This window comes from Suncus etruscus, chromosome 7 (genome assembly GCF_024139225.1).
Source record: "Suncus etruscus isolate mSunEtr1 chromosome 7, mSunEtr1.pri.cur, whole genome shotgun sequence".
NCBI lineage: Eukaryota > Metazoa > Chordata > Mammalia > Eulipotyphla > Soricidae > Suncus > Suncus etruscus.
Window position 1 is genome coordinate 50247309 of NC_064854.1, and position 26343 is coordinate 50273651.

The 26343-nt window shown below is 37.6% G+C and overlaps 1 protein-coding gene and 1 pseudogene across 1 annotated transcript in view; both read left to right on the forward strand.

The window, feature by feature from the left end:
* Positions 1 to 26343, forward strand: part of SDCCAG8 (SHH signaling and ciliogenesis regulator SDCCAG8) — a 103028-nt gene that overhangs the window by 9066 nt on the left and 67619 nt on the right. Inside the window, 1 exon segment of the mRNA XM_049777565.1 lies at positions 19962 to 20026. Coding sequence (XP_049633522.1) covers positions 19962 to 20026 — 65 coding nt within the window.
* On the forward strand, positions 15537 to 15668 carry LOC126014596 (uncharacterized; annotated as a pseudogene).

Sequence of the window (26343 nt, forward strand, 5' to 3'; positions counted from 1 at the left end):
GAAGGAAGGAAGGAAGGAAGGAAGGAAGGAAGGAAGGAAGGAAGGAACGAACTTAAGTATCTTTTATTCCATGCAGCCTGAAGTCTGCCTCTGCACAGGGTTTCTGAAAGAGATGTAATTCACTGGCCAGAGAGGGCTGGAGGACACCTTGTAGGTCCAGGCTTTGAAAGGGAATAGGGAAGAGATAGATCGAGCCGCATCTTCTGATGTTTTATATTTGACGCCCTGTGTTCTGGCAGGCTCTGCTCTGAACTTTAGCCTGGGTCCCCCCTTATAACTGTCAAACTTTTTCTTCACATACTTCAGGTGTAATTGTCACTTGTAGGGGGCCATTTCTCAGTCCAGCTGCCATTACAGAGGGTCCCAGTCCAACTATCATTACAGGGCATGTGTGTCCAAGGATCATGTCCAAGTCCATTTCCAAGGGTGTGTCTAGGTCCAATTACCATTATATCAACAATATTGTTTATTTTTTCATATAGTTTTTATACATAGTTTCATTTATAGTTTTTACATATATTTGATATAGTTTTTGTCTCTGTTGCATTTGACAAAAAAAAGTAATAAACAATCCCAGGGGCCGGAGAGATGGCACAGTGGTAGGGCGTTTGCCATGCACACAGCTGACACAGGATGGATGGTGTGCATCTCATATGGTCCCCAGAGCCTACCAGGAATGATTTCTGAGCACAGAACCAGGCATTACCCATGGCACGCCCCTGGCTTGGGACCCCCTGTAATGGCAATTGGACTGAGAAATGGCCCCCTACAAGTGACAATTACACCTGAAGTATGTGAAGAAAAAGTTTGACAGTTATAAGGGGGGACCCAAGCTAACGTTCAGAGCAGAGCCTGCCAGAACACAGGGCGCCAAATATAAAACATCAGAAGATGCTGCTCGATCTATCTCTTCCCTATTCTCTTTCAAAGCCTGGACCTACAAGGTGTCCTCCAGCCTTTTTTGGCCAGAAACAAAAAATAATAATAATCATATTTACATTAGTGCCTCAAAAACTCAGATACCTTGGCATCAACTTAACTAAAGAAGTGAAGGACTTATAAAAAGAAAACTATAAAACCCTGCTTCAAGAAATAAAAGAGGACAAGGAAATGGAGACACATAACCTGCTTATGGATTGGGAGGATTAACATTACTAAAATGACAATACTCCCCAAATCAATGTACAGATTTAAAGCAATTCCTTTAAGGATACCCAGGGCATTCTTTAAAGAAGTGTATTAAGCCCAAAGTTAAGTTCCAAATTTATTTGGAACAATAAACACTCACAAATAGCTAAAGCAAGTCTTATGAAAAAGGAAGATGTGAGGCATCACTTTCCCAAACTTTAAATTGTACTGCAAAGCAATAGTCATTAAAACAGCATTGTACTATACTAAAGATAGACCCTCAGATCAGTGGAATAGACTTGAGTATTCAGAGACTGTTCCCCAGACATAAAAATAAATAATCTTTGATAAATGGGGAAAAAAAGCAGAGTGGAACAAGGAAAGCCTCTTCAACAAGTGGTGTTGAGACAACTGCTCAGCCACAAGCAAAAAAGCAAACTCGGACTTCTATGTAACACTGTATACCAAGATCAAATTCAAATGAATTAAAGACTTTGATATCAGACTCAAAACCATAAGGTATATAAGAATGTGTAGATAAAACACTCCATGACATTGAAACTAAAGGCATCTTTAAGGAGGAAACACCACTATCCAAACAAGTGGAAGCAGAGATAAACAAATGGGACTATATTAATTAGATTAAATATTTATAAATTTAAACATAAATATATATATAAATTATATTAATTTATATATATATTAAACAGATAAGCTTCTGTACCTCAAAGGAAATAGTGACTAGGATACAAAGGCCATCACAGAATGGGAGGAATTTCACCCAATATTCATCAGATAGGGGCTAATGTCTAAGATATACAAAGTACTGCCAGAAATTAACAAGAAAATAACATCTAAACTCATAAAAGATGGGGAGATATGTGAACAGACACTTCCTCAAAGAAGAAATACAAATGGACAAAAGGCACATGAAAAATGCTCCACATCACTAATCATCAGGGAGATGCAAATCAAAGCAACAATGAGGTGCCATCTCATGCCACAGAAACTGGCACACATCATATAAAACAAGAATAATCAATGTTGCAGGGATGTGGGGAGAAATGAACTCTCATTCACTGCTGGTGGGAATGCCATCTAGTCCAGTCTTTCTGATTTTTTGTTTTGGTTTGGTTTGGTTTTTTTTGTTATTTGGGCCACACCCATTTGATGCTCAGGGGTTACTCCTGGCTATGCACTCAGAAATCGATCCTGGCTTGGGGGACCATATGGGACCATAAAGGACACCAGGGGATGAAACTGCAGTCTGTCCTAAGCTAGAGCTTGCAAGGCAGATGGTTTACTTCAGGCGCCACTTCTCCAGCCCCTAGTCCAGTCTCTTTGGAAAACAATATGGAGATTCCTCAAAAAAATGGAAATCAAGCTTCCATATGATCCATATATCACTCCTGGATACACCCTAGAAAAACAAAAACAATACAAAAATGCCATCTGCACACCTGTATTCATTGCAGCACTATTTACAATAGCCAGAATCTGGGGGAAAAAAAGAAAAACATGCCGACAACAGCTGAGCGTCTATAGAAATTGTGATACCTATACACAATGGAATACTATACAGCCATCAAGAAAATTGAAGTCATGAAATTTTCCTATACATGGATGGACATGGAAACTATTATTATGTTATGCAGAGTGAAATAAGTCAGAGGGAGCTATAGTTTCACTCATCTATGGAATTTAATAAAAATAAAGACAATATTGTCTTAATACTCAGAGACTGTGAAGATGAGGGCTGGAAGGACTGGCCCACAATATGAAGCTTACCATAAAGAGTAGTAGTGCAGTTAGAGAATTAGATACCTAACAACTATCATGACAATGATATCATGACAAAGTGAGTGAGATAAATAGATTACCTTTCTCGAAAACAGGAGGGAGATGTTTGGCATTGATATGGAAAGGTTGCACTGGTGAAGGGTTTTTTTCTTTTTTATGATTGAGACCCAACTATAAACATGTTTGTAATCATTGTGCTTAAATAAAGATATTATTAAAAATAAATTAATATATGATCATCCTGTTTTCCCAGTACAATTTATTGAAGAAAGTATCTCTACTCCATTTCATTTTACCTAACTTCTTTGTCAAAAATTAGTTGATCTTGGAATTTGTCTTAAGTGTTTATTTCTAACCCATTGTTTACAGAACCCAGCAGTATTCCATCACCATAGCGTTTCATCACTATAACTTTATATTAGAATTTCATGTTAGGCTGTCTCCTAACTCAGAAAGGCTGACTCCTTTCTCAGTAAGTCTTTGGCTAATTGGATTGTGTTTTGGCTCCATATAAATTTATTGTTGACCAATCTGAGTCCTTGAAGAAAGCATCAAATTTGGACAGTGAATGCATTGAACCTATATATATCTAAGGTAGTATAGACATTTTGATATTTTTTCTTCCAGTTCATCAACAGGGAAAATTTTTTCTATTTCGTAAGGTCTCCTACTATCTCTTTCTTAATTGGCTCATAGTTTTTATGGTATACATGTCTTACAACATTTACTGTTTCTTTCAAGGTAATTTAGGTTTTGGGATACTGTTTTGAATAAATTAGGTTTTGATATCTTTTTATTCTAGCTCATTATTTGTATATAGGAATGCAATTGATTTTTTGTATTGATTTTACAGCTAATCACCTTGTTGCATTACTTTATTGTATCTAGGATCTTTCTGCAGTCTCTGTTGAGTCTTCTACATCTATTTATCAATATACATCTTTAAAGAGTTTGATATTTTATTTTCCAATGTTGTTGCCTTTGGTTTCTTCTTTCCTGATTGCTGTTGCCAGAACTTCTAGTATTATATTTAATAAGTGTAGATTACAGTGCTGGAGAGGGTAGTACAGAAGATAAGATATAGCCTTGTATGCACCTAACCTGGGTTCAGTCCCTGGTATCCATGTGTTTGTGGGTGCCCTGCCAGAAGTGATATCTTTTCTTAACCTCTAAGTACTGGGTAAATCCCCAAAACCAAAAAAAAGAAAAAAAGAGGGTCATTTCCTTTGTATAAGATCTCAGGGTATGCTTTCATTTTCAGTTTTTCAACATTGAGAAATATATTTGCTGTAGGTTTTTGTATAATGAACATTATTACCCAGAGGAATATTTCTTCCACTTCTCTTTTTTGAGGGTTTTTTGAGGCCACATATGGCAGAGTTCAGGGTTTATTCCTGACTCTGTGATCAGGAATCACTCCTGGCAAGCTTGGGGATACTACAGGATGGTGAGGACCAAACCCTGGTCTTGCTGTGTGCAAGGCAAGCAAATTATGGTGGGTGTTATGTGGGGATGACTTTTACTCTTGGCTATTTCTCTCAGAAGCTGGCTGTATTTCCCAGACAGCTTCACAGGAAGCTTACAGCAAGGCTACTGAAAAAACTGTTGGCTGGACTTGCTGTTTTTACTACCTTGCTGCTCTTGCCTTTCCCTCTCCTCTGGTACTCTCTCTCTCTCTCTGACTGATTTTTTTTTGCCTTTGACACAACTTCAGGTCTCTCTCACTCTCTCTGCATAGAGGTTGGCTATAAGGTCCCTGGCTTCTCTTCCCTACCTGTTCTCTATTATATCTTGTCTCCAGAGAAACCTTTGCTTGTCAGAGTTGTACCTATGCGGCATCTGATAGGGTGGCCTCTGGCAAATAAGTTATATGGTAGGGTTCTGTGTTGCTTTCTCATTGTACCTTTGTAGTGTGGTGGGTTTTTTGATGTGTGTGATGGGCCCCTTGACTAGAAGAAATGTGCAGCAGCATAGTAAAGCCAAGCAGCTGCACTTCTTTTGGACACAGCCACCTCAGTTCAGTTCAAAATACTGTTTTTTAGTCCAAATACCACCCAGAACCTGCAGTAACTCCCACCACTGCAGAAAAACTGTCTTTTTCTTCCCACCATTCTTGTATGGCGACACTGGCTTCAGCTCAGTTCAGAAGTTAAGGTGTGTTTTTAATGAATATTCACACTAGCCACTCAAATAACTAAGTTTCATTCCTCCTTAAGCCTCATGATTATTCCTCTTGTACCTTCAGCTTCAAATAAAGGAGGAAATTTCTGCAGGCTTTATGGGAATCTGTACTTAGCCTGTCTGTTTCTCTGTAAAACTGTCATGGTCATGTAATCAAAGGACGCTTAAGGAATCCTGCCTATTAATGTAGTGTCATATCCTAGATGGGATTACTGAATGACAGTTGGGACAGTTCAATTCTGCAATAGTCCAATACTTAAACCATTTGTGAACCTCAGGGACTTGGATTTAGGTGACATATTCTGTATCACACCTTGCATTTGGGAAGGCACATATACGTGGGGTTCCACAGGCCTTGGAGCTGCAGATGTAATTTAAATGTCTGTTTATAACAATTCAGATTGACCATACAGTTTCTTTCTTTAGAACACAACCCTCAACCCTACACATTTCTTTGCATTCATTCTGTCCTGTAATTTTCATTCCAATTTACAATCAACTGGTTTCATTTTAACAGAATTTCTTTCTTTTCCAATAATCATCTCTCCGTCCATTATTTCTCTTGCTTAAAATACACATCTACACTCCTTATTGCCACATGTTACAGGTTTAACCTTTTGTCTTACTAAGCTTGAGCTAGATTACTCAAGAAATTTGAAAACAAATTGTTAGACATTTTTAAAGTTTTTTTAAGACCTCTCTGAATAACATTAGATCAGTTCTATACATTTCTAATTGCTTTTGGATATTCACAATCAAATATTACAAAAATTAAGAAAATTTTGCTTCATGTTTACTCGTATTTAAGAATCATATTGCTGAACTTTGATTTTTAAAAACACAAAGAGGTTAACATTTACTAAGATCACCCTGAACTGCTGAGAAAGTTACACTTGTAGATAAAGCTTAAGGCAGACATTAAGTTTGATGCCCTGTGATAAAACATGAAATAAAATCACATTAATAATAGCATGCATTCCCATGAACTGGGCACACTAATTAGCAGTACAGTCTGAAAGAAAAAACTTATCACAATAATTTGCAACAATTTTTTTTTCAATTCAATCACTGACGTTAAAGAAACTGTTCTTGGAAGCATGAAAGTTAATGTGGCCCATTTTATTCACTTTAGTCTGTTATCAGCAGTTTACTCTTTACCATACAGACAATAAATTCACTGGGTAGAAGGAGGGAAGGGGCTAGAAATGGAGTTTAAGCACCTAAAAGGGGTGCTTAGGAATTAAGCCCTAATGTCTATACTTCTTATGAGCAGTGAGGAAAAGATAGCAGGTGGGTGGTCTTTGGATTTTTTTCCCCCAACTTTTGCCTTTGACTTGGAGATTATTAGTGCAAAATCTCTTGAAAGATGTGTATCCTTGCTCAGATAACTGGAGCAAATATCTGATCCTTAATCACTGATAGGATAAAAGTTTTTCTATCTAATTTTATAACTCTAGAAACCTATGTTTCAAACTAAACTATTACTTTTTAAATCACCACAATTTTTCAACATAAGATTTTCTGTTATAACTCTAGTAGGAGCCTCTAAAGTTAAGCTGTTCTTTTTGTAGGCTGCGTGGCTCAGAGTTTTAAAATTACTATTTTTTTTCTAATGGTCTGTTTTCAATAGCTGCCTCTTTAACAAAGAGTTAGTAAATGCCTAGAGTCAGTAAATGCCCTAAATGCCTGAGGAATTTCTGAGGGGAAGGGAAGTGGTGCTAAGAAAAAAATAAGGGCATCCTCTTTCTCAAAGTCCCTTTATCCTCTTTGGAGGATTTTAAGTCCTTCATGCCTGAGTTTCCGAAGTTTCCCAATACCTGATGCCTTAATAGTTCTTTCTACCAGTCAAGCCCCTGGAGTTGGTCTCATTAAGATTTAACTTCCTTCCTGGTGGTCTCCAGCCAGATCTTTCTGTTGGAAGGGAAGCAGAGACAGGTGATGAATAACAATGATAGGAAACTCAGGAATGAAGCAAGACAGATGCATTTTGTAGTGCTAATGCAACTTACACAGGTCTAAAGACTTCCACTTCTCATTTCAACCTGACTTTAAATACAGCATTTCACACAGTAGATGAATTGACAGCAAATAAAGGCTTGGTCACCTCACATATATACATGTACATATAGTCAAGTGAAAGATTTGATGTTTCTCTACCCCCTAAGAATGGCAGGAGGGCAGCTGAGGTTGGTGGAGAGAGATATTCAGAGCAGAATAACCTCTGTAGGCCTACTGAGACTGCCTAGTGTTTCCTGATCCTCACACTCTTCTTAGGAGAGCAGATAAAGCACACTTTTGGTACAAGGCTGGCAAATTAAATTATGGTCAAGTCACTATAAACAGTAAGACATTACTACTGTCAATTTTTCTTGTGTTCCCAACCTCTATTTACAAAGCATTTAGGACTGTCAAACCTTAACACCCTTTCAAACCTTTCAAACCTTTAGGACTTTCAAACCTTAACATCCAAACTTCAGAACTGCAGCTAGCTTAAAATGCTAATTTTTACCATAAAATCCTTCAGTTATCCAGACTTTAAAATCTTTGATTTAATTTTGATAGTTTTTATACCTGTTTTGGTAAATCACCGAAATTGGCTAACACCTGTAAAATAAAGCTCTGCACTACCTCAAAAAGGTCTTACATCAACTGTAGCTATGGGCTTAAATTTGAAGCCACTTCTAGACAGTACAGGTTCTGAAACTGGAAGAGGGTCTGTGATAGGGAAGGACGATGATATGGAGGAAACAGGCAATATTAAATCTGTGAGGGTGGGACCAGAGCAGGGCAAGACCTGTGAGATACTTGTTGGCAAGGGAAGGACAGGTCAGGGCAAGGCCTGAGGGATAGGACTGACTACAGCATGACAGGAGAGGGCACAGCCCATGAAGGGGAGGGCGTGGCACAGAGAGATTCCATAGGACACAGAGGTATTGAGGCCTTAGGGGCCCTGGTCAGAAGGGGTATCAGTGTAAAGTGAATCAGGTCAGGATCTTCAAAGTGGAAGGGGACAGATAACAGACAGATTGGCTTGGATTTCTTCACGCCTTTAGATCCTGGAATCTCCCTAGCCAGAAATACTTGGAGTGTGTGACAGGATTTAAGGAGAGAAGAACAGGAGTGCAAGAAGAAGGCTTGAATGTAAGGAAGCTCCATCCTTATATTAGTTGCTGGCAGTATGTATGCTCATAGTGCAGACAAGGTGGATAATCCGATTATTTTCAGTCATCCCAGGACCTTAAGCAGCTTGCACTAGAGTCAACAGAATTGCAATAATGGACCAGCATTTTGAGCTGATTATGTGGAGCCAATTGGAGAGCCTATACATCCCCTATCAGACATCCAAAATGTTTTAGATGTATCAGTTTTGGAGGCCTGTTTACCCATGGTATCCTCCTACCTTTTACCCAGAAAATCAGTGTCCCTGTAGACTGTTATGAGTCTCAAGGTCAGGGACTGAAGGAACAGGAGAAATATCTTCCAAAATCTCTTGTCAGCCTGAAAGGTTAGATTAGTCAGAGTTCAGCAGGCATCCCCTGGATACTCAAAATGCAGAATAGGACTCATCCTGATATGATATCAAGATATAGAACAGTACAGGGAGGTTGAACGGATGTGCCCAGGAGTTAAGGCAAAGAGTAAACCAATTGGGGTGGGTGGCAACTGACAATTAGAGCTATGGCTATATGTATAGATGGGGGAGGAATCCTATTACAGAAAAAAGAGAATTAGGTTACTCTAGTCCTGATGACGTCTCCATCCAGATCAAGGAGGATATCTGTGAGATTAGCAGGCAGACCTTTTCCCTTCCTAGGAGTCCTACAGGGGCCTCTGTGGCATCCTATGGCAGTGTCAGATACGACTCCTAGGTGCTCCTCTGGCCAGACTCTGTGGGATCTTAAAGACCCTTAGCTCAGGAGTATCCCTGGCCTGGATCACATCTCGATGGACCAGAATCAGAGGTGTAAATCTCCAATAAGCTAAAATAGTGTCACAGAACCACAGATTCGAGCTTACTCATATCCCATAGCAAAAAGACCAAATTCATTTATACAGGTAGGCACTCGTGTTCACACTGGGAAGGAATCTGAGTGACCCTATGGCTGAGATGTTCAAGATGGAATCACAGGTTGTCTAATCAACTCAGGTTCAGGGTATACCCAGGCCCAGTGAGAGAGCAAGTCCTTGACCAGAGAACCAGTGTCTAGGACCAAGTATCATACCAATCCTGGAGCCCTATCCCAGGTTTCAGCACCCATTGAAAGGTGGCTATATAAAAAAAGTAAGAGATAGAGATGTTTTTGACCAGCTGGGGTCTTTCCTGGGCAAGGTGTGACAGTCCTCACAGAGGCTGCCAGAATTGTGTCCTACCTCAGCCCGCAGTAGGAGTATATAGCTTGCATCTGGTGGGAAAAGGTATGTGCTGGCATGTTCCTTAGTTAGGCTGTAAATTTTCTTGTACCGCTGCAAACAAGTCAGTTGGGTTCTTGCTGTGGTTATTCCATATAACTTATGGTGTGGGCCAATATGCACTATACTCTTTATTTTTTGTTTGTTTTGTTTTTGGGTCACACCCGGCAGTGCTCAGGTGTTACTCCTGGCTCTATGCTCAGAAATCACTCCTGGCAGACTCGGGGGACCATATGGGATGCCAGGATTCGAACCACCGTCCTTCTGCATGCAAGGCAAATGCTCTACCTCCATGCTATCTCTCCGGCGCCTCAGCTATACTCTTGCAGTCAGTTCTCTTGAAGATATGGGCAGACAACCAGTTTTTCATTCCCAGCTCCAACCCTTATCTGGGGATTTCAATCATGACCAGACTCTCTCCTGGTAGAGGTGGGGACTACCTTACAAATATGATATATGGTTTTCCTTGTATTAAATTCTTGTATTAAATGTTTCTTGGGCCCGGAGAGATAGCACAGCGGTAAGGCGTTTGCCTTAGATGCAGAAGGACGGTGGTTTGAATCCCAGCATCCCATATTGTCCCCCGAGCCTGCCAGGAGCGATTTCTGAGCATAGAGCCAGGAGTAACCCCTGAGTGCTGCCGGTGTGACCCAAAAACCAAATAAATAAATAAATAAATAAATAAATAAATAAATAAATAAATAAATAAAAATTTGTTTCTTAAAAATCTAATTTAGCATGAAAGAACTTTGGCCCACCCACCCAGGTAGAAGCCATATTTAGGGATGCAGAGTTGGAATATAGAGATATTTGGGCTGCATGAAAGAACAAGCTTTGTTAGCCCACTCAGGGAGAGGCCACACCCAGTGGCTCAGGTCCCACGCAGATTTGCACAGCAGGAACAAACGAGGCCTGCCACCCTAGCAAGCTGCCTCTTACTCTCCAAAAGATAATCCCTCACCCACTTAAACAAAGATCGAAAGTTGATGACAGTACTGGAATCAGTGCAGGAAAACGGTATAGAAACCTCAACAATGAAATAATTTTGTAGGGGCCAGAGAGATAGAATGGAGGTAAGGCGTTTGCCTTTCATGCAGAGTTTCGATGGTTCGAATCCCAGCATCCGATATGGTCCCCCGAGTCTGCCAGGGGCGATTTCTGAGCACTGCGGGGTGTGACCCCCCCCAAAAAAAAAGAAATAGCTTTTTAAATCATAGTTCTTGAATAAAATTTTTAAAAATTTACATGTACTTTTAAAAAATTAAATATTGCTTTTCACCCTTTTACATTAATATGCAATTGAACAGAGCTTGTTCTGCTTTTTAAAACACATCTGACTTTCCAGAGGGAAGTCTACTTAATATTTGCCTGTTGCAGCATTATTTTGCAATTTGCTTTGTGTTTTAGACTTGGTTATCATTAGCAAGTTCTTGCTGGTAAGAACTATGAGAGATGTCTTAATATTTTATTAGTTATCCTATAGTTTTATTTTTGAGGTTGCTTTTAACCTGTTGTAACATTTAGTTATTGTTCTTTGTGCTATGCAGGTCAGAATTTTCTTTTTGTAAGTAGCTGATGTTATTAAATATAAAATTAAAATGGAGATGTTAGTATTTCAGATATTTTTTAATGGCTTTCAATTTTTCCCTTCACTACCTTTTCTGAATATTTCTATTTTTGTTTTAATATTAATAGTTTAAAATTCCATCTTAGTTTCTGGTTTTACTAATTTGACACATAGCCACAAAAAATACTAAAAGTTAATCACAAAGCCAAAAATAATAAAATTTTAAATATATTAATTTTTCTTCTAATACATACTTTCTTAGTAAATTACTCAGTCTTCCTTATTAATGTAGAAGGAAAAAAAGTAGAAGAGGAAGTAAAGAGAAAAGGAAGCTTGGCAGACATGTGAATCAGAGGGAAAGAGAAGTGAGTAATCTAACCTAGAAAAATAAAGTCATGACTACTCAAAGGACAAAGTTGTAAATATCATTTTTTACCTTCCTTTAAAATTAACATGAGCTAAAATACAATGCAAGTTTTTTGTACTTCCAATATTATGTAATTAAGCCTCTGATCATTACAGATCATTATTTTATTAATTGTTCTCTATTTCTGAACTCACCATATTTTCTTTGGACCCTGGAAATAATTCACATTGAAAACACATGTATTGAATAGTATTTTTCCCTTTTGGCTCATCTTCCCTTTTCTTTTAAAGTTAAAGAACCTGGTTTATGGGGCTCGAGAGATAGGATGGAAGTGGGGCCTTTTGCCTTGTCCGCAGAAGGATGGTGGTTCGGATCCTGGTGTCCCATATGGTCCCTTGTGCCTGCCGGAGCGGTTTCTGAGCGTAGAGCAGGAGTAACCCCTGAGCACTGCTGGGTGTGACCAAAAAACCAATAAATGAATAAATAAATAAATAAATAAATAAATAAATAAATAAATAAATAAATAAATAAATAAAAAGAACCTTGTTTGCAAAACTATTGATATTGAGCATTAGGCATATACTTGTTGAAACCAATCCCACCACCAGTGTCAACTTTCATCACCAGTGTTCCCATGCTCCATCATTCCCTGCCCCCTCGCCCTGCCTGCTATCTTGACAGGCACATTACAACATTTGGTGGTTGCAGCTTAGCTCTCATGTTTTCAGTGCTGTTGGTTTTGTGCTTGGATTTATAGCTATACCACTCACCTACATTATCAAATAACTAATGACCCCTGTTTTCCCATTACTTCTCTTTCTCATCACCTTTGTTCTGGCCTTGATTTCTTTCTTTCTCCATCCTACTCCTCCCTGAGCTCTGGAGTCAAGAGCTCCCTTTACTACAATTACACTTCCTCAACTATCTATTGTGTATGCCACTGATAAATGAGATCGTCCTGTGTTTGTCTTTCTTCTTCCTACTTATTTCACTCAATAATATAACTTCCATTTCCAAGAAGGTTCCAATAAGCAGGAGATCACATGATTTCATCGTTCCTTGCTGCTGTGTAGTATTCCATTGTGTAATGTACAATATCCTCATAATCCATTCTTCTGTGGTTGGACATCTAGGTTGATTCCCTATCTTAACTGTTGTTTAAATATAAAATATAGAGTCCTAGTGTCAGTGGGGTTGAGGCCTTTCTTGGCTCAGCCCAGTGCCTGTAGTGGGTCTGTAGATTGTAGGGTAACTGCAGAGAAATGATCCACAGGCAGACAGTTGAATTTTCAGGAGTTAATCAGTTTTATTACCTGGCCTTAACTGCCATGTGTATTTCTCCACATGGCTTTTTTTTTGGTTTTTGGTTTTTGGTTTTTGGGTCATACCCAGCAGCACTCAAGGGTTACTCCTGGCTCCACGCTCCTGGCAGGCTCAGGGGACCATATAGGATGCCGGGATTCAAACCACCTTCCTTCTGCACCCAAGGCAAACGACTTACCTCCTTGCTATCTCTCCATCCCCTCCACCTGGCTTCTAAGCTAAGCTTTTTTTTTAAATTTTTTATTTAAGCCAATTTATTACATACATTATTGTGTTTGGGTTTCAGTCATGTAAAGAACACCACCCATCACCAGTGCAACATTCCTATCACCAATGTCCCAAATCTCCCTCCTCCCCACCCAACCCCCACCTGTACTCTAGACAGGCTTTCTATTTCCCTCGTACATTCTCATTATTAGGATTGTTCAAAACGTAGTTATTTCTCTAACTAAACTCATCCCTGTTTGTGGTGAGCTTCATGAGGTGAGCTGTAACTTCCAGTTCTTTTCTCTTTTGTGTCTGAAAGTCATTATTGCAAGAATGTCTTTCATTTTTCTTAAAACCCATAGATGAGTGAGACCATTCTGCATCCATCTCTCTCTCTCTCTCTCTGACTTATTTCACTCATCATAATAGATTCCATATACATCCATGTATAGGAAAATTTCATGACTTTATCTCTCCTGACAGCTGCATAATATTCCATTGTGTATATGTCCCAGTTTCTTTAGCCATTCATCTGTTGAAGAGCATCTTGCTTGTTTCCAGAGTCTGGCTATTATAAATAGTGCTGCAAAGCATATAGGTGTGAGGAAGGAATTTTTGTATTGAATTTTTGTGTTCCTTAGGTATATCCCTAGGAGTGAAATAGCTGGATCATATGGGAGTTAAATTTCCAGTTTTTTGAGGAATCTCCATATTGTTTTCTATAAAGACTGGACTAGACAGCATTCCCACCAGCAGTGAATCAGAGCTCCTTTCTCTCCACATACCCACCAGCACTGATTATTCCTTTTCTTTGTGATGTGTGCCAGTCCTTGTGCTGTGAGATGGTATCTCATTGTAGTTTTGATTTGCATCTCCCTGATGATTAGTGATGTGGAGCATTTTCTTATGTGGCTTTTGGCCATTTATATTTCTTCTTTGAGAAAGTGTCTATTAATTTCTTCTCCTCATATGCATTTTTGAGATCTGAGAACATTCTCCATATTTTTTCTCTAAACTCCATATCTGAGAGTCTAACTAAGTGGTTGGCCCTTTTGAGGTCATCAGAGTTGCCATCTTCATTCTCTATGCCTGGTGGTATTTATAGGCTAGATAATCCGCATGCTGCAAAAGCAAAGCTCTCCTCTGCCTCCACCTTTTGTGGGTTGGATGACTCACCTCCAGAGAAGAGGAGCCCTCAGGGAAGATTGCAGAAGAGTATCAGAATGTGAAGCCAGAGAGATAGCATGGAGATAGGGCATTTGCCTTGCATGCAGAAGGACAGTGGTTTGAATCCTGGCATCCCATATGGTCCCCTAAGCTTGCCAGGAGCATTTTTCTGAGCGTAGATCCAGGAGTAACCCTGAATCTACCAAGGTGTGTTGGGTGTGACCCCCCCCCCAAAAAAAAAAAAAAACAATGAAAAAGAGTATTTAAAAAAAAAGAGTATCAAAATGTTAGGCCAAAGCAAAGCAGAGAAAAGGCCCAAGATGTCTGCCTTGCTTCTGAGACACAGCAGAAATCAACTAGTCCTACTGTCTGTGGGCAGAAAGACTCACCTCTGGAGAAGACGAGCCCTCAGGGAAGAATGCTGAAGAGGATCAAAATGTCAGACCAAAGCAAAGCAGAGAAAAGGCCCAAGATATCCTTCATGCTTCTGAGACACAGAAGAAGTCAGCTAGATCCACTGTCTAAGGCAGGACGACTCAAATAGAGTTGTTTTTTTTTTTTTTTTTTTTTATTTGTTTGTTTTTGGGTCACACAGGCGTCGGCGGAGCTCAGGGGTTACTCCCGGCTCTATGCTCAGAAATTGCTCCTGGCAGGCTTCGAGGACCATATGGGATGCCGGGATTTGAACCACTGTCCTTCTGCATGCAAGGCAAATGCTTTGCCTCCATGCTATCTCTCCATCCCTAGAGTTGTTTTTAATGTTTATTTCTTCCCTATCATTATTTGTATATAAGAAGTTCATTGATTTTTGTACGTTAATTTTGTAGCCTGCCACTCTGCTATTGAATCTATTGTTTCTAGAAGCTTTTTGGTAGTCTTTAGGATTTTCTACGTACAGTATTATGTCCACTGCAAATCATGGGAGCTTGACTTCTTCCTTTCATATCTGGATGCTTTTGATATCTTTTTCTTGTCTCATTCCTATGGAAAGTACTTCAAGCACTCTACTGAATAGGAGAGGGGAAAGGCAGCCTTGCCTTGTGCCAGATCTTAAGGGAAAGGCTTTTTAGTTTTCCCCATTGAGCATAATATTTGTTATGTGCTTGTGGTAAATGGCCTTTCCTACATTGACGAAAGTTTCTTGTTGATATTTTTTACCATGTTTTTATCATGAATGGGTGTTGGACCTTATCGAGTCCTTACTCTTCATCTATTTTTATAATCATATGAGTTTTAATTTTCCTTTTTTTGATGTGATATATTACTTTGATTGACTTGTGTATGTTGAACCATCCTTGTAACTCTGGAATGAATCCTAATTGCTCATGGTTTATGACTTTCTTGATGAAGCTTTGGATTCTATTTGCTAGGATTTTGTTAAGGATCTTTGCATCTATGTTTATAAGTGAAATTTCAGGGAGAAGGGCAGCGAGAAAATGATGAGCGGAGCCCGCATGACGCGTGATTAGCGCCTCCTGGCGTTCGGGGCCTGCAACACCCCGATTGCGCCTATCAGATTAAAAAAAAATAAGTGAAATTAATATTGGCTTCTCTGTCTGATTTTGGTTCAGGATGATGTTAACTTCATAAAAACTAGTTGAGAGTATTTTTGTTCTTCAATTACCTGGAAAAGCCTGAAAAAATATAGGCAATAGATCTTTTTTTGAAGATTTGAAAAATTTGTGAATCTATCTTGGCCTGGGCTTTTGTTTGGGGGAAGACTTTTGATTACCATTTAAATTTCCTCAATAGTGAGGGGTCTGTAGAGATATGTAGATCATCGTGGTTCAGCTTTGAGACATTATAATAGTACAAGAATCTATCCATTTCTTCCAGGTTCTCATATTTTGTAGCATAGAATTTCTCAGAGTAGTCTCCAATTAACCTTTGAATTTCTGTAGTATCTGTAGTAATCTGATGTTTCTGATACATTTCTGATTCAGTTTACTAAGTTCCTCTTTCTTTTGCTAGTGGTTTATCCATCTTGTTTTTTTGTTTGTTTGTTTATTTGGGGTTTTTTTTTGGCTTTTTTTTTCCAAAGAAACTTTTGTTGAACTTTTGGATTGTTTTTGGATTTCTATTCGTTGATTTCTGCTCAAAGCTTTATTATTTCTTGTCTATTTTTGGTTTCTTTTGTTGTTCACATTCCATTTGTGTAAGATTGCTATTAAGTTATTTATGTAGGCACCTTCTTCTTTCTTGTGCATGGTTACAAAGCTATACATTTTCCTCCTAATATAGCTTTTTCTGTGTCCCAGAGATTCTGATATTTTATGTCTTTGTTCTCTTTCATTTCCAGGAATCTTTTGATTTCCGCTTTGACATTGTCTCTGATCCACTGGTTGTTCAGTAGTGAGCTGTTTGATTTCCAGTTGTTAAATTTTCTCCTCTATGTTTGCTTGTTATTTACTTCTGAAATTTCACAACGCTGTAATAACAATTATTTAAAATTGAAAAAAAATCTTATATATAATATGATATACTATCATCCAACAATATGGGGTTCCTGGTGCTCAGAGCCTTAAAAATGAAATGGGCTACTGACTGATGGTCAGTAGCAACTTTATTAGGGTTTCTTGTGCTTTTTATATTCAATCCTATTTTCTTTTCTATGTGATTAGGTCTGAGTGATTATTTAAAGAGGATAGTTAATTACAAGAGCTGAAAGAATGAGTAAACTATGCTGAAAGAATAGGAATAAAACTAAAGTTGCTTGCCTGCTGCAAGGAATCTGAAGCGAAATATTAGCATACAAAAACCAAGGCTGGGGGCCAGAGAGATAGCATTGAGTTATGACATTTGCCTTGCATGCAAAAGGATGGTGGTTCCAATCCTGGCCCAATATGGTCCCTTGAGCCTGCCAGGAGCCATTTCTGAGCATAGAGCCAGGAGTAACCCCTGAGCACTGCCAGGTATGACCCAAAAATCAAAACAAAAACAAACAAACAAAAAACAAGGCTGCTTATCTATAGTTCAGTCTAATTGTACCGATTATATTGGGGGTGTTTGGGTTCATATGGGTATATGTGCCAGATTCAATATTATTTTGGCAGGCCATTTCTAAGGTCTTATTTTCTGGAGCATTTTTCATGGATGACCATACTGAAATGCTGAGCCTGCCTCATGCCTTGACTCCTACTATCTACATTTGATAACCAACAGTATACATAATTCTATGCTAAAAATATTTACAGATCAAATATTCAAATGAAACTCAGTGATATTGTAGCAGGCAGCTTTTTTTCCTTTCACATGACAGGCAAACCCAGGTTCAGTACCCAGCACCCCTTATGTTCCAATAGGCCCTGACACAGTGATCTGTGAGCTCAGAGCTGGGAACAAACTATCTGGTGTAGCCTTCAAAACAACAGCAACAAAAACACAACAGCTAAGAAATAAACAATGTGCAATTTCTACAAATATACAAATTATTAACAGTAAGAAAAATTAAGCAAAATTTGAGGGATTAGCCTATTAAAGTATAAAAGCATATTTTATCTTAATAAAGAAATAATGACTTTACATGAGAAAATATTATATAGGACTTTGGGAAAGTGGTCAATTCTTCCTTCATTTTAGGGCCATGTTTTCTTTTTCATTTTTGTTGTTTTTGCTGAGTTTTGTGAATTCTGTATCATATGCATGGTATGTAAACTTCTTCCTCCCATTCAGTACATTAGTACTTACAGTGTCTTTATATTTTAGCCTTAGTTTCCTAGTGCAAAAAATTTTTAGTTTAATGTAGTTCCCTTAAAATCATTCCTTTTCTTTACAAAAGGAATCTAATCATTGAAGATATTTCTAAACTCAATATATGGATACTTCTGTCTGTTCTCCTTAATGTGTTTTATGTATTTGAGTAAAATATCAATATCTTTTCATAATTAATTTTGAATTAAGTTATATAGTGGTTGTTAGTTGTGGCCATATTTAAAAATTTTGCATATGGGTAACTAGATCTTTCAACTTGATTTTTTTCTGAACTTTCCTTTCAGTACTTTATGCTTTTGACTCTTTTGCTATAAACTAATTTTCCATAATTGTAAGAGTTTCTATCTGGGCTCTCAATTGGATTTCACTAATCTGAGAGTTTGCTTTTATTCCATTATTGATGGAATTTTATTGCTATTGTTTTATATAGAATATTTGAGAATCAAGGAATGCATCTGCCTCCCACCTTCTTCTTTTTTTTTTTTTTTTTGCTTATTTTTTTTTTGGGGGGTGGGACACCAGTTGATGCTCAAGGTTGCTCCTGGCTCAGGAATTAATCCTGGCAGTGCTTGGAGAACCATTTATGGTGATGAGGATTGAACATGGTTTAGCTCTGTACAAGGCAAATGACCTACTGACTGTCACGCCAGTCTCCCACCTTCCTATCTTTTCAGGATTGCTTTGATTACTCAGAGTTTTATGGTTTCATGAGAACTTTTTGTGTTGAGTCCTTGAAGAATACCATTGATTTGTTTTGTTTTGTTTTTGCACCACACCTGGCGGTGCTCAGGGGTTACTCCTGGCTATCTGCTCAGAAATAGCTCCTAGCAGGCTCGGGGGACCCTATGGCTGAGATTCGAACCAACCACCTTAAGTCCTGGATCGCTGCTTGCAAGGCAAATGCTGCTGTGCTATCTCTCTGGCCCGACATGATCACTTTTTAATTGAGAATTTTCTGCCACCTATGCATAATATTGTACTCAGAGTTTTAACATAGTAAAACTTTTTAGAATCAAGAAATGTTGCTTTTTTTTTAACTCTTCTGATGTCTCTATTCTTAAATCTACAGTAAATCTGGACAAATTGTGGATTTGTCTATAGGTTTTTCATGATTCTTCATGTTGCCTTTTGAAACTTAAAAACTACTCAGATTAGTACTTACTACATAATATGTGTCCAATCACTCTTTCAAAAATTTGATTAAAATTATTTTATTTTACAGTAGGCCTACAGGAAGTAATTGTTATGTATATTTTTATTTCAGTACACAGAGATTAACTGAGTAGAGGTACATAGAGCTGGTTTTTAAAATTCTTAACTGCCTAATTATCTAGCTTTGTATTATTTTGCTTTTCTGCATATATTGGCAGTAGCTCAATAATATTGAATTAAATTATCTTTGCTATGGAATAAGATTCTTCTTGGAAAGAAACAGACCAGCTTTCTTTATGTTTCAGTGTTTCACCTTGAATTTTGTATAACCCCTATGTGAGTTAGTTTTTAGCCTAGTTTGTGACCTTGCATGAACTACTTTGCAATTGTGAAAAAATAATAACTATGTTATGAACAACCTTGTAACCAAGGTGCTTAAATAAAATAATTAACTATGAAAGAAGATATGATCATCACAATGTATATAATTCATATTTGGCCCATACATCTGGCCTCATTTATTTGGTCACACACATTTTAGAAAATGTTTCTGAGAGAAGATATTTTCCTGGGTACTAAAAGAAAATATTCACTTTATTATTAATGATGCATATGTATTTATAAAATACAGGATTTAGAACAGAGGTATTATAAGGGTGCAGGTGTTTTTATATGGCTGGCCCTAATTCAATCCCTGGCACGAGGTGTGTTCGTTCTCATGACCACTGCTCGGAACTAATACCCCAATACCATCAAATGTGGCCTCAAGTAAATAAATGAAAATAAACCAAGATATTTAGAAGTATTATCTATATAATATAATATAATATAATATAATATAATATAATATTTAACCAATATATTTAGAACATATGTGTTCTCTATATACATATATATATATATATATATATATATATATATAGCATATATTTTTTTCTTTTTCTAAAGGAGAACCTAAAATTTACTTATAAGGAAAAGAAAGAAGTCCTTGAACCTCAACTGAAATTTTTAAGGTAAAGTACTATCTATTTACATTTATAGCAAAATAAAGATTATAATATATTTATATAAATGTTAACTATTGTAAAATTATTTGATGAATAGTATGATATAGTACAGTGGGTAGGACATTTGTTCTGCCTGTCTCACGTAGGTTAAATCCCAACACCATAAATAATCCCCAGAGCTTTGCAGAAGTCATCCCTAAACACAGCACTGGCATGAACCATGAACACTGCCGAGCATTGTTCAAAAACCAAAACAAAATATAAAATAAAATTGCCTTGCACGTGGCTGACCTTGGTTCAATCTCTGGCAGCTCATTTGGTCCCCTGAGCACTGCCAGAAGTGATTCCTGAAACACATATCTAGGATCACCTTTGGGTGTTCTCCCATCCTACGAAAAGAAAGAAATTGGGATGATAGTACAGCATATGTGACCTACCTGGGTTTAATCTCAAGCATCCTGTATGGTTTACTGATCACTGCTGGGAGTAATTCCTGAGTGCAGCCCCAGGAATAACCCCTGACAATTGATGAATGTGGCAAACAAAAACAAGCCAACAAAATAAACTTATAAAAGGGAGAATAAAATAAAATAAATTATGTAGTTTCTTTCCAAGTTCTATTTAAAAAGATATGTGAGGTAAATTATCAATTTTATTGATGAGTTATCAGTTATAGAATATTTGTGTTTCATTTGAGAAATAAGAATCACTACTTTTTCGAAATTATGCTTTTAAAAAATATTTTTTAGTGCCAAGGTTCAAACCCATGTCCTCAGAAACAAGCTATATATTCTTCCACTCAGTACATCTTCAACCTTAAAAATGATGCTTTTAATATATATAATTATTAATATATAATAAAACATAAGTAGAAAATGTTTTTAATTTAAGTAATGAAGATAAAGTATCCTATTTTTTAAATACTTTCTCTATAGGAATTTGTCTAGTTTTATTATCTTAGAATTAATGTTATTGTTTGAGTATTTAATATACATGATATAAAATATTAAAGCTTATTTTAAATAGTGCTAATGAAACAATGAACAGATTACCAATAAAATGCAGGCTTATATAAGAACATAAATCATAAAAACACAAAGAAAAATGTCAGAATTGGAAAACTGGGTAAATTAAATGAAAAATTAACTGTAAGGCCTTGCCACTGCTGAGGACTGAATCAGTGAGCTAAGATATGAAGTGCAGAAAGTATCCAGATAATAGAAGATGAAAAAAGCCTCAAAATTCATGAACAGAATAATGAAAATATCCTCACTATAAATTAACAGATGACAATAGAATTTGAAGATAATATCACCCTGATACCAAAATTAGATAGGGATACCTCAGAATAAGAGAATTACAAACTTATACTCTTTTGAACCTAAATGCCAAGATTCTCAACAAAATAATATCAAACATGGGGCCAGAGAGATAGCATGGAGGTAGGGCATTTGCTTTGCATGCAGAAGGATGGTGGTTCGAATCCTGGCATCTCACATGGTCCCCCGAGTCTGCCAGAAGTATCCCCTGAGCGCTGCCAGGTGTGACCCAAAAGCCAAATAATAATAATAATAATATTGTTTCCTCTTCTAGAAGCTATACTTGTTTGACTCAATAAAATTGGAGCCTGTACTTGGCTTGCTGACAAAATAATGATAATAAATTATCTTCAAGAACCTGAAAAAAAATAATAATATCAAACAATTCAGCAGCTCATCAAGATGATCATAAACCATGACCATGTATGCTTAATCCCAGGGATGCAATGGTGGTTTAATTTATGCAAGTCAATCATTATAATTTACTAAGTTAGTAAGAGGAAAAATAAAAATCATATGATCATACATATGAATAAATGCAAAGAAAGCATTTGAAAGATTGAGCTCTTGTTTTCAACAAGATGGGAATTACAGGAAAATTCTTTAATATGGTAAAAGCCATTTTTCCACATGTCCACAGCAAACATTATACTCAGTGAGGAAAAGCTAAAATCTTTCCTTCTTAGATTTGGCACAAGACAAGGTTGCCCAGTCTTGACACGTCTATTCAGTATAGTACTGGAAGTACTTATCATGCTACTTGGGCAAGGGAATGATAGGAAAGGATCACATAGCAAAGGATCCAGTCAAACTCTCACTGTTTGAGGATGATGACATGATACTCTATTTAGAAAATCCTTAAAAAAAAATCTAGAAACATGGGGGCCAGAGCGGTGGTGCATGCAGTAGGGCATTTGCCTTGCATGCACTGACATAGGACAAACCATGGTTCGATCCCCCAGTTTCCCATATGGTCCCCCAAGCCAGGAGCAATTTCTGAGCGCATTGCCTCAGAAATTATGCTCAGGTGATCCCTGATCATCACCAAAAACCAAAAAAAAAAAAAAAAAAAAAACAAAACCTAGAACAGTAGAATTTACTGTAAAATGTTAAGCTATAAAATTAATATGCAAAAATTTATATACTTTTTATTGCAAATAATGAAAGATATTTTTAAAATTCCATTTACAATTGTGACTCAGAAAATCAAATACCCTGAAATCAACTTAACTAAAGGATGAAAGATCTATATAAAGAACACTAAAATTCACTGCTTCAAACAATAATAGAGGAAACATGGAAATGGAAACACATCCCCGGTTCATCATGCATTTGGAAAATTAACATTATTAAAATGAAAATACTTCCAAAAGCATGCTAGTAATTAAGATGGTATATTATTGGAATAAATACAAACCCTCAGATCAGTGGAATAGATTTGAATTTCCTGATACAAATCCTCAAGCACATGCTCAATTAATTCTTTGATAAAGGAGCGAGGAATATAAAGTGAAGCAAGGAAAAGCTCTTCACCAGGTGATATTGGGAAAATTGGTCATCTACATGGAAAGATAATGAACACAGATTTTTTTTTATTAACACCAAGCACAAAAATAGAATCAAATGGACTAAAACCCTTAATGCTGGACCTCATAATTTACATTGAGGAAAACATGCAGAACTCTCTATGACATTTAAGTTAAAAGCATCCTCAAGGATGAAATATCAATGACCCTTCAATGTCAGCAAAGATAAATGCATGCAACTACATGAAACTAAGAAGTTACTTCACCTTAAGGAAATAGTGACCAGATACAAAGCCTACCATCAGTTGGGAGAATACACAATACCCAACTGATAAGGGTTCAATATCTAAGTTATATAAGGCATTCATAGAACTTAACAAGGAAACATACTCTAACCCATCATAAAATGGGGAGAAATGATGAAATAAACTTTCTCAAATAAGAATACAGATGGGAGCCGGAGTAGTAGCACAGCAGTAGGGCGTTTGCCTTGCACATGGCTGACCCAGGTCAGACACCAATTTGATAACATATGGTCCCCCAAGCCAAGAATGATTTATAAGCACAGAGACAATAGTGACCTCTGAATACCACCAGTGTGGCAAAAGACAAAAAAGCAAACAAAAAAAAAGGAGACAGGGGCCGGGCGGTGGCGCTAGAGGTAAGGTGCCTGCCTTGCCTTCACTAGCCTTGGATGGACCGCGGTTCGATCCCCCGGTGTCCCATATGGTCCCCCAGGAGCGACTTCTGAGCACATAGCCAGGAGTAACCCCTGAGCATCACCGGGTGTGGCCCAAAAACCAAAAAAAAAAAAAAAAAAAAAAGGAGACAGATGGCCAAAAGGCACATAAAAATTGCTCTACATCATTCATTATTAGGGAGAATCAAATCAAAACAATGAGTTATCTCACACTACAGAGACTGGCACACAGCAGAAAAAGAAAAAACAGTGCTGATGTGAGTTCCAACAGGAATCTCATTCATTGGTGGTGGGGATATAGATTGGTCCAGAATTTTTGTAAGACAATATAGACATTCCTCAAAAAAACTAGAAATTGAATTTCTGTATTCCCCAGTAGGAATATATAACCTAGAGACCAAAAGCACAAAACAGATAAGGCATTTTCACTCTTATTATCATGGTACTACTATTCATAATAGCCAGAATCTGGAAGTAACTCAGATTCCTGGGACTGATGTGTGGATAAAGAAACTACATAGCCACAATGGAATTCTAATGCAGTTGTTAGTAAAAATGAAGTTGTGAAATTTGCTGACACATGGATATATATGGAGTATTATGATGATCAATATGAGTCAGAGGGAGAGGGATAGACATAGAATGATTGCACTCATTTGTAGAATATAAAAATTACTATGGTAATAATACCTAAAAACAAAAGAGACAAGGACGAGGAGGACTGAACCATGATGGGAAGCTTTCTACAAAGAGAAGGGAAATGTATTTAGTTTCAAGAAGGGACCACTATGCCAATGATAGTTGGAAATTACCATTCTTGACAAGAACTGGGTGCTGAAAGTGATATACATGATAACTTTTCAGTAATAGTATTGCAAATTACAGTGTATAAAAGGAAAAAAAGACAGAAACACAGAATGAGAGAGAGAGACGAGGAGGTGAGAAGAAAGAAGATGAAGAAGAATAGGAAGAAGGAAAAGAACCCCTAGGGGTATATTGCAGGGTCATAGAGGAGCTTAATGTTTAGTTTTTGAGGAATCTCCATATTGTTTTCCAGAAAGACTGTACTAGAGGGCATTCCCACCAGCAGTGAATAAGAGTTCCTTTATCTCCACATCCCCACCAGCACTGATTGTTCTTATTCTTTGTGATGTGTGTATAACATTATTTTTAATTTGGCCACACCCATAGGTGCTCAGGGATTACTCCTTGTTTGGAGCTCCAGTATCATTCCTGGCTAGTAGGCAGGAGGGTGGGGCTAAGGGATGAAGAGAGGAATACTGAAGATTCAACCCAGGTTGAATTACCCTACCTGGCAATCACCAGGCAATCACCCTATCTGCTGTACTATCACTTCATTATCTTTCATATAGCTTCTAATAACTTAAGTTTATTTTCTTGAAATAGCATTTTTTGGGGTCGGAGAGATAGCATGGAGGTAAGGCGTTTGCCTTTCATGCAGAAGGTCACCAGTTCGAATCCCGGCATCCCATATGGTCCCCCGTGCCTGCCAGGAGCAATTTCTGAGCATGGAGCTAGGAGTATCCCCTGAGCACTGCTGGATGTGATCCAAAAACCACAAAGAAATAGCATTTTTTGAAATTTGTATTTAGATTTTTAAAAGGGCACCTTTTTTTGGAAAACAATATGGATACTCCTCAAAAACTGGAAATCGAGTTTCCACATGATCCAGCAGTATCAATCCTATGGATAAACCCTAAGAACACAAAAACACAATACAAAAATGCCTTCTGCACCCCTATGTTCATCAAAGCACTATTTATTGTAGCCACAATCTGGAAAAAAAAAAACCCAGTGCCCGACTACAAACGAGTGGCTAAAGAAACTGTGGTACCTACACAATGTTATACTATGCAACCATTAGGAAAAAATGAAGTCATGAATCATGCCTATACATGGATGGACATGAAGATTATTTTGCTGAATGAAGTGAGTCAGAGGGAGAATGATAGACAGAATAATTTACCTCATTTGTGGGGTATTAGAAAAATAAAAGACAGCATGGTAATAATATTCAGAGACAGTAGAGATGAGGATCAAGATGACTATTCCATGGTAGGAAGCTTGTCACAAAGAATATGTCTGCAGTTAGAATAGAGAAGGGTCCACTATGACAGTGATAGTTGGAACTGATCACTTGGGCAAGAACTGGATGCGAAAGGGGATAACATGACATGCATGGCACCACCTCATTAAAAATAGTACAAACTATAGTGTCAAAAAGGAAAGAGAAAGAGAAGCAAAATGCTTGCCCCTGAGGTGGGTGGGCCAATGAGGAGAGGGATGGGAAGGAAATGGGGAACTTTGATTGTGGGAAAGTTGCACTGATGAAGGGTTATGTACATTCAATGACCGAAACCTAAATCTGAGCATTTCTGTAACCACGGTGCTTAAATAAAGCAATTATATGGAAAAACGGGGCACTAATAAATTATTAATTGATGAAAGAAATATTTTTTATTTTATCTTTTAAGGTACTTTTACAATTTTTTTTTGGTTTTTGGTTTTTGGGTCACACCCGGCAGCACTCAGGGGTTACTCCTGGCTCTACGCTCAGAAATCGCTCGGGGAGCCAAATGGGATGCCGGGATTCGAACCTCCATCCTTCTGCATGCAAGGCAAATGCCTTACCATTGTGCTATCTCTCCAGCCCCTACTTTTACAAATTTTAAGGATTTAGTACTTGAAATTCAATTCAGAGATGTTACTGTGGGGAACATGAAGGGAAAGAGCTCTACTACTAACATCCTAAAAGGA